The sequence below is a fragment of the Ictalurus punctatus genome, chromosome 4, assembly GCF_001660625.3.
Source record: "Ictalurus punctatus breed USDA103 chromosome 4, Coco_2.0, whole genome shotgun sequence".
In the NCBI taxonomy this organism is placed as follows: Eukaryota; Metazoa; Chordata; class Actinopteri; order Siluriformes; family Ictaluridae; genus Ictalurus; species Ictalurus punctatus.
The window spans coordinates 26,659,368-26,670,180 of NC_071284.1; the positions used below are offsets into that span (position 1 = coordinate 26,659,368).

General features: G+C 37.9%; 1 protein-coding gene across 1 annotated transcript; it reads left to right on the forward strand.

Moving 5' to 3' along the window:
- The first annotated feature begins 1,375 nt into the window (after positions 1-1,375).
- On the forward strand, positions 1,376-7,814 carry kctd14 (potassium channel tetramerization domain containing 14). Its single transcript, XM_017466505.3, has 2 exons — positions 1,376-1,522; positions 5,872-7,814. The coding sequence occupies exons 1-2, from the start codon at positions 1,466-1,468 to the stop codon at positions 6,538-6,540; spliced, it is 726 nt and encodes a 241-aa protein (XP_017321994.1). The 5' UTR covers positions 1,376-1,465; the 3' UTR covers positions 6,541-7,814.
- Positions 7,815-10,813: the final 2,999 nt, after the last annotated feature.

Here is a 10,813-nt window from a genome sequence, read left to right on the forward strand (position 1 = left end):
TCACCAACCCTGGTTAAGATTTCTTCTGTATGTAATCTATTAGTCATTTGGATAAGTCTTGTAGGTTTAGGATTAGAGCTCTATATAAATTCACAGAACGTGCACTGCCCTTATGTTCCTTTGAATTAGTGGTTCTCCAAGTGGGGTTCATGGGACCCCCCCCCCCCCCCCCTTACTGTTACCAATTATGTCATAGGGATCCTTAGTTGTAAGATTATTGTAAATGTATAGCATATTTGACTCGCCAGTTGAATTAAATGGGTTTAATCCAAACTCTCATAACTTAAAAAAAAAGGGGGGGGGGGGGCATGCCTATAAATGTCTATTTGAACATGTTCTGTTGGTGCATTGTGTATTATTAGAGTAATATTTTAATGTCAGAAAATACATGCTGGTTGAGATGGTGAGTGGAATGGGGTGTTTTTTTTTTGTTTGTTTTTTTTTCTCTCTCTTCTTAAAATTAAAGGGATCCCTGTCTGAAAAGTTTGAACCACTTATGTAGGGTTTCCTAATTGGTGCTTAATAAGACTAAATATTAATGTCACATTAATCTAATTTTATATACACTGCTCAGCCATAACATTAAAACCTAAGTGTGCCAGTTGCCTTTGAGCCACCAAAATAGCTCTGACCTGTTGAGGTATGGACTGCATGAGACTTCTGAAGGTGTGCTGTAGTATCTGGCATCAAGGCATTGGTACTAGTTTTTCTAACTCCTCTAAGGTGCAAGGTGGGGCCTCCGTGGATTGGACTTGTTTGTCCCACATATGTTTGATCGAAGTGGGATCTGGGTAATTTGGAGGCCAAGTCAACACCTTGAGCTCTGTCATGTTCCTCAAACAATTCCTGAACAATTTATACAGCGTGGCAGAGCACATTATCCTGAAAGAGGCCACTGCCATTAGGGAAATCCATTGCCATGAAGGGGTGTACTTGGTCTGTGTAGGTAGGTGGTATAGGTCAAGGTAATATCCACATGCCCAAGGTTTCGCAGCAGAACATTGCCCAGAGCATCACATTGTCTCTGCCGGCGTACCTTCATGTAGTGCGTCCTTGGGCCATCTCTTCGCCAAGTAAGCCACACACACCCTGTTGTCCACATGATGTAAAAGAAAACTTGATTCATCAGACTAGGACACCTTTTCCCACTGCTCCATGGTCCAGGACGCAGCCCAATTCTCAGCAAGCTGCGATGCATTGTGTAAATAATTTTTTTAAAAAAATAGCATAGATGTATTATATTTCTGAAAACGAACCAAATGTAGACATTTATTATAATTTTCCTTTAATGTTAGTGTTTCAACTCTCAGGGGGTACTTAGGCAAACAATAGCAAGCTGCGTGTGAAAAGTCATCTCGAACTTGACAGACACGCCCTCTTTTCAGTATCATAAACCACGCCCACTCATAACCTACTTGCAGCTGAAATCTAGCAGGTGAGACAGAGCTGCTCGGATCTTACCAAGATGAGTCTTCCTGACATCAAATCATCACGGAAACTGGCAGTCGAGCCTTTAAAGCAGGTAACGAGTCTAGAAGAAGCTTTGTCGAGGGGAATGAATCACGTGCCTCTTTTGGAAATAAACTGTACGGTCTTTACGGCTGAACCTGAACTCTGAGGCAGTATAACGTTTTCGTAACACGGGCGCTGTTCTGTATTTCCGAGATCCCCCTAAAAAGTTTAGTTTACTGGGTGATGCACTAGAAGTGTTAAATCGGGGTTTATACCGTGTTTACACATGATCACGGGTGATGAGACTCAGAGGAGTTTACCTGTTGTACAGGTGTAATATTGCGGTTAAGAGCTTCTCATAAACTTCATCCTGGCGGCTCGGAAGTGAGCAACAACAATGGACGCCTTTAGTCTGAAAACTAACTTTATCTAAGTGACAAAGACAAAGTCGCATTCTAATTTGGTGTTAAAATAAACAAATTATATTAATATCAACAACAACAATAATAACAATAGTAGTAGTAGTAGTAGTAGTAGTAGTGATAATAATAACAATAATAGTAATAGTAGTAATAATAATAATAGTAGTAATCATCATCATAATAATAATAGTAATAGTTGTAGTAACAATATTAATAGTAGTAGTAGTAATAATATTCATAGTTGTAGTAATAATAATAATAGTAGTAGTAGTTTTAATAATAATAATAGTAGTAGTGGTAGTAGTAGTAATAATAATAATAGTAATAGTAGTAGTAGTAGTAATAATAGTAGTAATAGTATTAATAATAATAACAATAATAGTAGTAGTAGTAGTAGTAGTAATAATAATAGTAGTAGTACTAGTAGTAATAATAATAATATTCAATTCCGTTTTATTTGTATAGCGCTTTTTACAATGGACATTGTCTCAAAGCAGCTTGACAGAAACATAAACACAGGATACAGATTTTAAGTGTGTGAATTTATCCCTATTGAGCGAGCCGGTGGTGAGGGGAAAACTCATTAAGATGATATAAGGAAGAAACCTTGAGAGGAACCAGACTCAGAAGGGAACCCATCCTCATCTGGGTAACAACGGATAGTGTGAAAAAAAGTTCAAGCAAAAGTTCAGGGAAGTTCATTATGGTTTTAACATGCAGTCTGTTTGTTGAACTAGTCCACTGTTCACTGAAGGAGACCTGAGTGCAAAACTGCATGTGGGAATTGCAGTTCAAGCGGTACCATCCTAAGCAATCTCCAGGCTCTAGCCTCCAGTTGATGAGAGCTCCATCCAGAGGTAGGGCATCAGGATGGATCAGGCAGGTCCGAAGAGCAGAAAGGGTCAGGATCACTGGCATCTCCATAAAATCATGTGTGGCTCGACAGAAGGAGAGCGGGAGAGGGAGGGAGAGATTATTAGGTATACTTACGATCCCGTGATGGATAAGACTGTGTACTTTGCGTTAAAAAAAGTCAAAACAAATACGTTTTAAGCCTAGACTGAAACACAGAGACTGTGTCTGAGTCCCGAACACTAATTAGAAGACTATTCCATAATTGTGGGGCTTTGTAAGAGAAAGCTCTTCCCTCTGCTGTAGCCTTCACTATTTGAGGTACCAACAAATAGCCTGCACCTTTTGGTCTAAGCAGGTGTGGTGGATCATAAAAGACCAAAAGTTCGCTCAGGTACTGTGGCGCGAGACCGTTTAGTGCTTTATAGGTCAATAGTAGTATTTTATAATTAATACATGATTTCACTGGGAGCCAGTGCAGTGTGGATAAGATCAGGGTGATGTGGTCATATCTTCTGGTTCTAGTTAGGACTCTAGCAGCTGCATTCTGGACTAACTGGAGTTTGTATATGCTCCTACTGGAACATCCAGACAGTAAGCCATTACAATAATCTAGTCTAGAGGTGACGAAAGCATGAACTAATATTTCTGCATCATGTATTAACATTATATTTCTTACATTAGTAATATTTCTGAGATGAAAGAAGGCTATCCTAGTAATATTATCTACATGAAAGACTGGGGTCAATAATCACTCCAAGGTCTTTTATTGCTGCGCATGATAAAACAGAAAGGCCATTCAGAATTACTGTGTAATCATAAAGCTTACATCTAGCTACATGTGGTCCTAGTACAAGTACTTCTGTCTTGTCTTGTCAGAATTAAGTAAAAGGGAGTTAATAATCATCCAATGGCTAATGTCCTTTACACATTCCTCAACTTTATGCAGCTGCTGTCTGTAATCTGGCTTCGCTGAAACATACAGCTGTGTATCATCAGGATAAGAGTGGAAGCTAATTCCATGTTTACGAATAATTTGACCCAGAGGTAGCATATATAAAGTAAAAAGCAGTGGGCCTAAATAATAATAATAATAATAATAATAATAATACTAGTAGTAGTAGTAGAAGGAGGAGGAGTATTAGTAATAATAATAATCACTAAGGATAGTGATCAGTAAAGGTTAATAACATGATTAAAACAGATATAAAAATAAAAAAAGGCTAATGTTGCTTGGTGTTATTTAAACAAGTCAAATGGTAAATTTTTTTTTTTTTTTACCATGTTTTCAAGAAAATTCTACTCTATTAGAATTCAGGCAAGCTGGACATTTTGGGCCTGCTAAAATAATATTGTCTCTGGCTTCCAAATCCTTGTACCTTGTAATATCGTATTGCATTTTTTTTTGTATGTTAAATGAGATATTCGCAAAAGATACAGAGAAATAAACCAACTTGTCGCATCCACCAATAGCAGCATCTTATTGGACGATGTTGATAAGTTGTGCGCCTGGATGATGTAACTTATTCTAAAACTGGATCATCACACGTTGACCAGACTCATAGTTTGTCTTTTGTCCAAGCAGAACATAATACTGACTTTCACATCGTAAGGATAAAGAATGTAGAATGCATAGGGCCAAATGCGTCTGGAATCTGGTCAACGAGCACATTGAATCTCCACCTCCGAGACAATGTGGAATTTTCTTTCATTTTCTTTTTTTTTAACCACCTAAAAGGCACCAAGAACTCTGTCGGTGGAAGAGTGGGCTAAAATAAACAGGCTGTAATGTGACATGATTGGCGCTGTTACTAAGGCGTGTAACCAAGTATTAGGAAAGAAATGACACATGTAGCTATTTTAGTCATTCACCTGCTGTTCCAAACAATTCCACAAGTTTTCTATGAGAAAGAAGTCATTGAATAAGTCATACAGATTTTGTCTTCTGCAGCTTACAGTACAGTTGTCAACAATTGACCAAACCAATTAACACTGTACTATTGGTAACACTACTACTGGTGGACGTGACTGTTTTTTTGTCCGTAGAGCTTATAATCAGACATCATGCAAGATTTTTTTGTAGCGCTCTCATGATATTCACAGCTTTGTATGCAAAATTGTTCTGGTAGTTTACAGTTCAAGACATGTGACAACAAAATTTTTGTTGTGTCTCCATGAGGTGGAACTACATAGTAATTTTAGTTATATTGAGTCATTTCTTTCAAAATGTCTGAGAGAAATGTTGATAGGCTATTTCTTATTGTTCAGTCTTGCTTTAACTATACAATGCTTAACAGCTATTCACTGACTAGCTAATGTCAAACGCAGACCCACCACTGCCCATGTTCTCCCCGTGCTGCGGGGGTTTCCTCCGGGTACTCCGCTTTCCTCCCCAAGTCCAAAGACATACATGGTAGGCTGATTGGCATGACCAAAGTGTCCGTAGTGTATGAATGGGTATGTGAACGTGTGTGTGATTGGCACCCCGTACAGGGTGTACCCCGCCCTGTACCCCATGTTCCCTAGAATAGGCTCCCCGTTCCCCATGACCCTGAAGGATAAGCAGTATAGAAGATGGATGGATGTCAAATGCAGATCATTCATGAGTGCCATTCGAACAGACAAATTTAAGCCACTGGGATTTACAATTTTATTATCTTTTTTTTTTTTTTTTTTTAAAGGTCATTTTTTACGGTTATCGATACAGTTAGTTAAGTTCTCACTGCATTCTGAACGTCTGCTTACGATTCAAATTCCAGTTATTTGAGTTAGTGTTTAATGCACTCGGTTGACACAACAAAAATCGAGAATGTAATTAATACTTGGCCAATAAAAATGTGGAAAATAGTTTGTCAGAGCGCCATCCAGGCTTTAATTTTGGCAGAAGCTTTCGTCCAAAGCGACATAAAAATGAGTCCGAATCCAATCCGAGCACAGAGCTGAAAGACTGAGTGTAAGTTTAAATCCAAGGAAAGGATTCTTTAGCGATGGCTGAAGGTCTTACGAAAGAGTCCAACAGGGTCTATTAGGCATTCCTGGGATTTAAACCTTAATCATTGGGCTATCTCTTTTCCTCTGTCATCTTTTGATGAGACTAAGCACTCTAGACAACTCTTTAAAGCCATGTTTTCTCTGTCCTCCGTAGTGCTCCGTCGTGCAGCTGAATGTCGGCGGTCAGGTATACACCACCACTCTGGTGACCCTGCGCAGATTCCCCAACTCAAAGCTGGCTGAGATGTTCAGCGTGCCTTCCAAACTCATAAAGGACGCAGAGGGTCGCTGTTTTGTAGACCGTGATGGGATGCACTTTAGGGCAATTCTTGAGTACCTCCGTTCAGAGGAGGTTCCAACTAAAAATTTGCAGGAGGTTCACAAGGAGGCAGTGTATTATGGTATAAAACCCCTGGTGAAGCTCCTGGAGGAGTCTCCACAGTTTTTTGGTGAGAAGGTCGGAAGGCAGCAGTTTTTGTCCCATGTGCGCAACTACCACGAGAATCTGGAGGTCCTCATCAGGGTGGGCAGAGCTGAAGCCATGGCCTCGCGATACTCAGTAATAATCATGTGTGTCCTAAAGACAGACAATGACCTGGCGAGGTACAACGACGCTATGGTCAGTCTTGATACAAGGAAGGAATCTATAGTGACCTTTGGCCCCTGGAATGCTCAAGCTACTGTGGAGGATCTTCTGGATTGCATAAAAATGGACATCGAGGCAAAAGGATATAAAGTGAGCATTAAACCACACAGCACAGAGAAAGCCTTTCTGTTTAAGAGCTATGATTTCTTCTATAAGCTGACTTTTACTTGGTGGTGACTAGTAATTTTGGTTCTGGCCTGTTAAGTGTAAGTAGAATGTATTTAGGTAGTGGTAAACAGAGGTCAGGAATCTTAATCAAATCCACCTACAAACACTTGAGGTAAGAACACTATGTTATCTATTAGTCTAAAAGACCCACCTATATTGCAGACATGTGTCATATAGGGCTTGTTCAGGATCTTTGTTGGCAGCTGTAGCCACCCTTGTTTAATATTTACTCTAGTTTGTACCAGCCCATTACATCATGTGACCACAATGTGCTCACAAAAATGTTCTTTTGCAGAGTTTCCAAGAAACCAATATACAACAGACAGAATATTTTTCCCATAGCGGTGTGAAATTGTACAAAACATTTGATATCTTTGAGATGTCCGTTAAGTAATTGATAAAACACAACAGAGTGTGCCATTTAAAAGGAAAGAATTCATTCATGTGAGGTGTGATACAACCCAATATGATTTTATTATTTTCCTACAGATGTATGTTGTTTTATTCCAGTAAATATACCACAGCAATTTGCCAAGGATTAAAATTCAAACGTATTAATGAATGACACTGTGTTTTTTAAAAAAGAAAAAACATTTATATTTGCAATTAAAGTCATGGGAAATCCACAAGACAAGTGAGTTCCTGTTGTCACTTCCCGTTGTCCTTCCAAAAATGTTAAATAAACTTCTCCTTACAGAAAACTTCACTGCTAAATTTAAAAAAAAAAAAAGAATTTAAATTTGTTTACTATTAGGCTTTGATCATGTGGTGCGACTTCCATACAACTCGCTGTGACTAAGCTGCTATAGAATGGATAATTTAATAGAAACCGCTGTAGTGTGTTCATATAAACACGTCATTTGTAATACAGGAAGTAGTATCTGAGCTGCTGGTATAGAAAATTAATCCATGCGGTCAGTTTGGAGAATTCATCAGCGCTCTGGTATAATGTGTATAATGTATAGTGGAAGTGAATTTGTGTGAATGCTCACGTAAGAACGTATATAACGTTCTTATATATTTATTTACTATTGGTATATGCTAAAGGTATATTTACACCTCATATTCAAAAATGATGAGCAGTACTGGATATTAGTTTATTACAGCTCACATTTTTTTTTAAAAAGATGTAATTATTGTGTACTTTATCATTCACATTTTATACTGGATCAGAAATAACTGCTTTCAGATTGGACGCTTTAGCATATATTTTTCTGTACATTTTTTCTACATTTCAAACTGTGTATGGACACATTAGCATTAACATTTTTAAGCCTTTTTTTTCAACCTGTTGTTTATATTGTTTAACACTATTTATTTGTAACCACTCACATAGATTGAATACATCAGCTAGGTTATTGGTTATTTTTCTTTCAAGTCTTTACAAGAACTAAGCATGTATACAGTAACGTGATGTGTTCAAGTGGCTCTTCAGTAAGAGCCGACTCTTCCGTCTAATGAGATGTTGGGATGCTCAGATGATTTCCATGGAAGCGTTATTATTACTTTACACTCCCAGAGTAATGATATGGCATGAGTCGGCTCTTGGTGTTTACCTAAAAGGGCTGACGTGTTCGTGAATAAAACATAATTTACAGTTCCCTCTGAAAGTATTGGAACAGCAAGGCCTTATTCTATTGTTTTTGCTGTACACTGAAGACATTTGGGTTTGAGATTAAAAGATAATATGAGACAATAGATCAGAATTTCAGCTTTCAATCCCTCATATTTATATCTAGATGAGTTAAACAACTTCGAACATGGAACCTTTTTGTTTTAAACCATTTGTTTTCAAGTGAGCAAAAATACTGAAACGTGACTGCTAGGTGTTTCTTGTTACCCATGTGCGCCCTGTTAAACTGAGTGTTTAAAGAATTAATAGCTCTGAATGTCTAATCTTGGTTTTAGCCTTCAGTTTCACCTGTGAAGGCTGTATTTGTTGTTAAAAAAAAGATAAACCAACATGAAGATCAGAGAGCTGTCTATGGGAGAAAAGCAAGCCATTTTGAAGCTGAGAATGTAGTGGAAACAATCTTTCCAGCCTGAGTTAAAAAAACTTCACAGACAAAAGGGTTTGTAGATGTCAAAATGTAATCAAACGCTATTGAAACGATAAAGTGAGGCAATCTGCAGAAAGTCTGAATTGTACACACACAAACATGCCTTTATATACTTTTCTGAAACAGTAAATGTATCTGTAGGCGAGGTATTAATCTTTTCTTTCTAAAAACAAACCAATCTCCGTCGCCTTAATTAATTGTTCATGTCTTTATGATATCTTCCATTTGTGGTGCATGCGCTGTCAGTTAGATGTTTTTGAAAGTTTTTATCAGGACACGGTTTTTAGTCAGCCCCCAAAATTCACCCTTATACCTTAATGATTTTCTGGCTTTAGTCCCAGCCTGGTCCACTTCATCCTGGAAGTCTTATCTTTTACTTTGACAAGCTTCAGAAGATTTTGATTGGAAACACAGTTTCGGTGCATGTCTAATTGAAATTTATTGTTCTATAGAGAAAATATAGGGCTCTTCTAACTCAGTACACAGGAAATACAGAAAACACCTGCTTGAACAGTAAAACACAGTATTCTAGCTGAGTACACACATAGAATACAACTTGATCAGGAAGTGTTTTATGTTTTAGATTATGTTTCTAAATATCGATTATTCGATATATTGATTATGCTTGTTAACTAATACTGAATATTAGATTATGCTTCGTAGTAATAATTCTAAATATTGGTTATACATATTGATTGTACTTTATTAACATATCCAAATGTTAGTTACACATATTGATGACATTTGATCAATATGTTCTATATAAAAAGAGGGAAAATCAATCAGAGGCATTGCACAAGAATTAGGTATAGCCAATACAATAAGTTGGAATGTCCTGAAAAAGAAAGAAACCAGTGGTGTATTGAGCAACCAGACATGGAACAGGTCGGCCAATGAAAACAACAGCAGCAGATGATGACAGAAACAATGTGAGAGCTGTGAAGAAAAACCTCAAAACAACAACGTACATGGCGTTCACTTGGGCTGACCGGATTTGAAGGTAGCATCAGTAATGTATTACAGTGATCATGTGGATTTGTTATGAATGATGGATATTTGTGTCTTTTACAGTTTTTGTTGTGGACAAAATCGTGATTTTGCTTCAAACTGTCACTTTAAAAAAAAAAATTGTGGATATTTCAAAAGAATGAATTTCAACAGAGTTATAATGTAAATACTTCCGCATTTAGACACTTGACGGCGACAGAACAGAAGAAGAAGAAGAAGAAGAAGAAGAATGTTCTGAAGTGTCTGTCAGGGTGAGACTGGAAAGCAAGCAAGCTCCTAAGAGCTCAGAGTTGCCTTTGATTATGGTTGCCTAGCATATATGTTGATGTCAGAATCAGGCACAAGCACTCCGGATATGTACCAGAGCATTTAAGACGTCACCAGTGACTGTATTACAGATTGAGACAAGAGAGATGCCTTTGCGTATCAGGAGGGTCAAGATCATGCTGGCGTACTGAATAAATCTACAAGTGCATAGCAGGGTGCACCCCACGAAAACCATCTTACAAGACTGCGAGTCTTATAAGAGTTTTATAGAACTAACTTTAACAGTTTCAGATGGGTAGGAAATGCAAAGGCACAAAGTGCAGGCCTCAGCCAGCTACATGTAAGCTGATACCAACTGTACCACCCTGGTGATTCATAAAACCATCTGTAGATACAAGTCTACAACAAATATTAAAAGGGAAATCTAAAATAGCACCACAGTGGATAATAGTTCAAAACTATATGGACCATTATCAGGATAAATGACTCATATATACAGATGGGTCAAAACAGCCTGAGACAGGACGCACTGGTACAGCTTTTTTCATTCTTCAGAATGAAGTAGCAGTCAAAAAAAAGAGCAACCGATAACTTATCAGTGTACACTGTAGAACTATTAGGAGTCCTATTGGCACTGCAGGGGTTGGATAAAATAATCTGAACCAAAAGTGCAGTCTATCTACACTATCAAATACAGTATAAAATCTGGGAAAACATCATGTAGACAAGACATTGTTTACCAAATACTTCATCTGCTTCTCATACTCCATGGTAAGGGGTTGGATGTCTCCTTCTTTTGGGTTCCTGCACATGTAAGGGTGGAAGGAAGTGAAACTGTGGATGTACTGGCAAAAAGACTGATAAAGCATGAAACAGTTGATGTACAAGTACCATTAAGTAGACCAGAGATTAAAACCATTATAAAGGGACACACGCATAAAATATGG

Bases quoted from the DNA above. Each gene is read 5' to 3' on its own strand.
- kctd14 (XM_017466505.3), top strand. From the start codon at position 1,466: ATGAGTCTTCCTGACATCAAATCATCACGGAAACTGGCAGTCGAGCCT. The intron at 1,523-5,871 runs GTAACGAGTCTA...TGTCCTCCGTAG, and splicing joins CAGTCGAGCCTTTAAAGCAG to TGCTCCGTCGTGCAGCTGAA.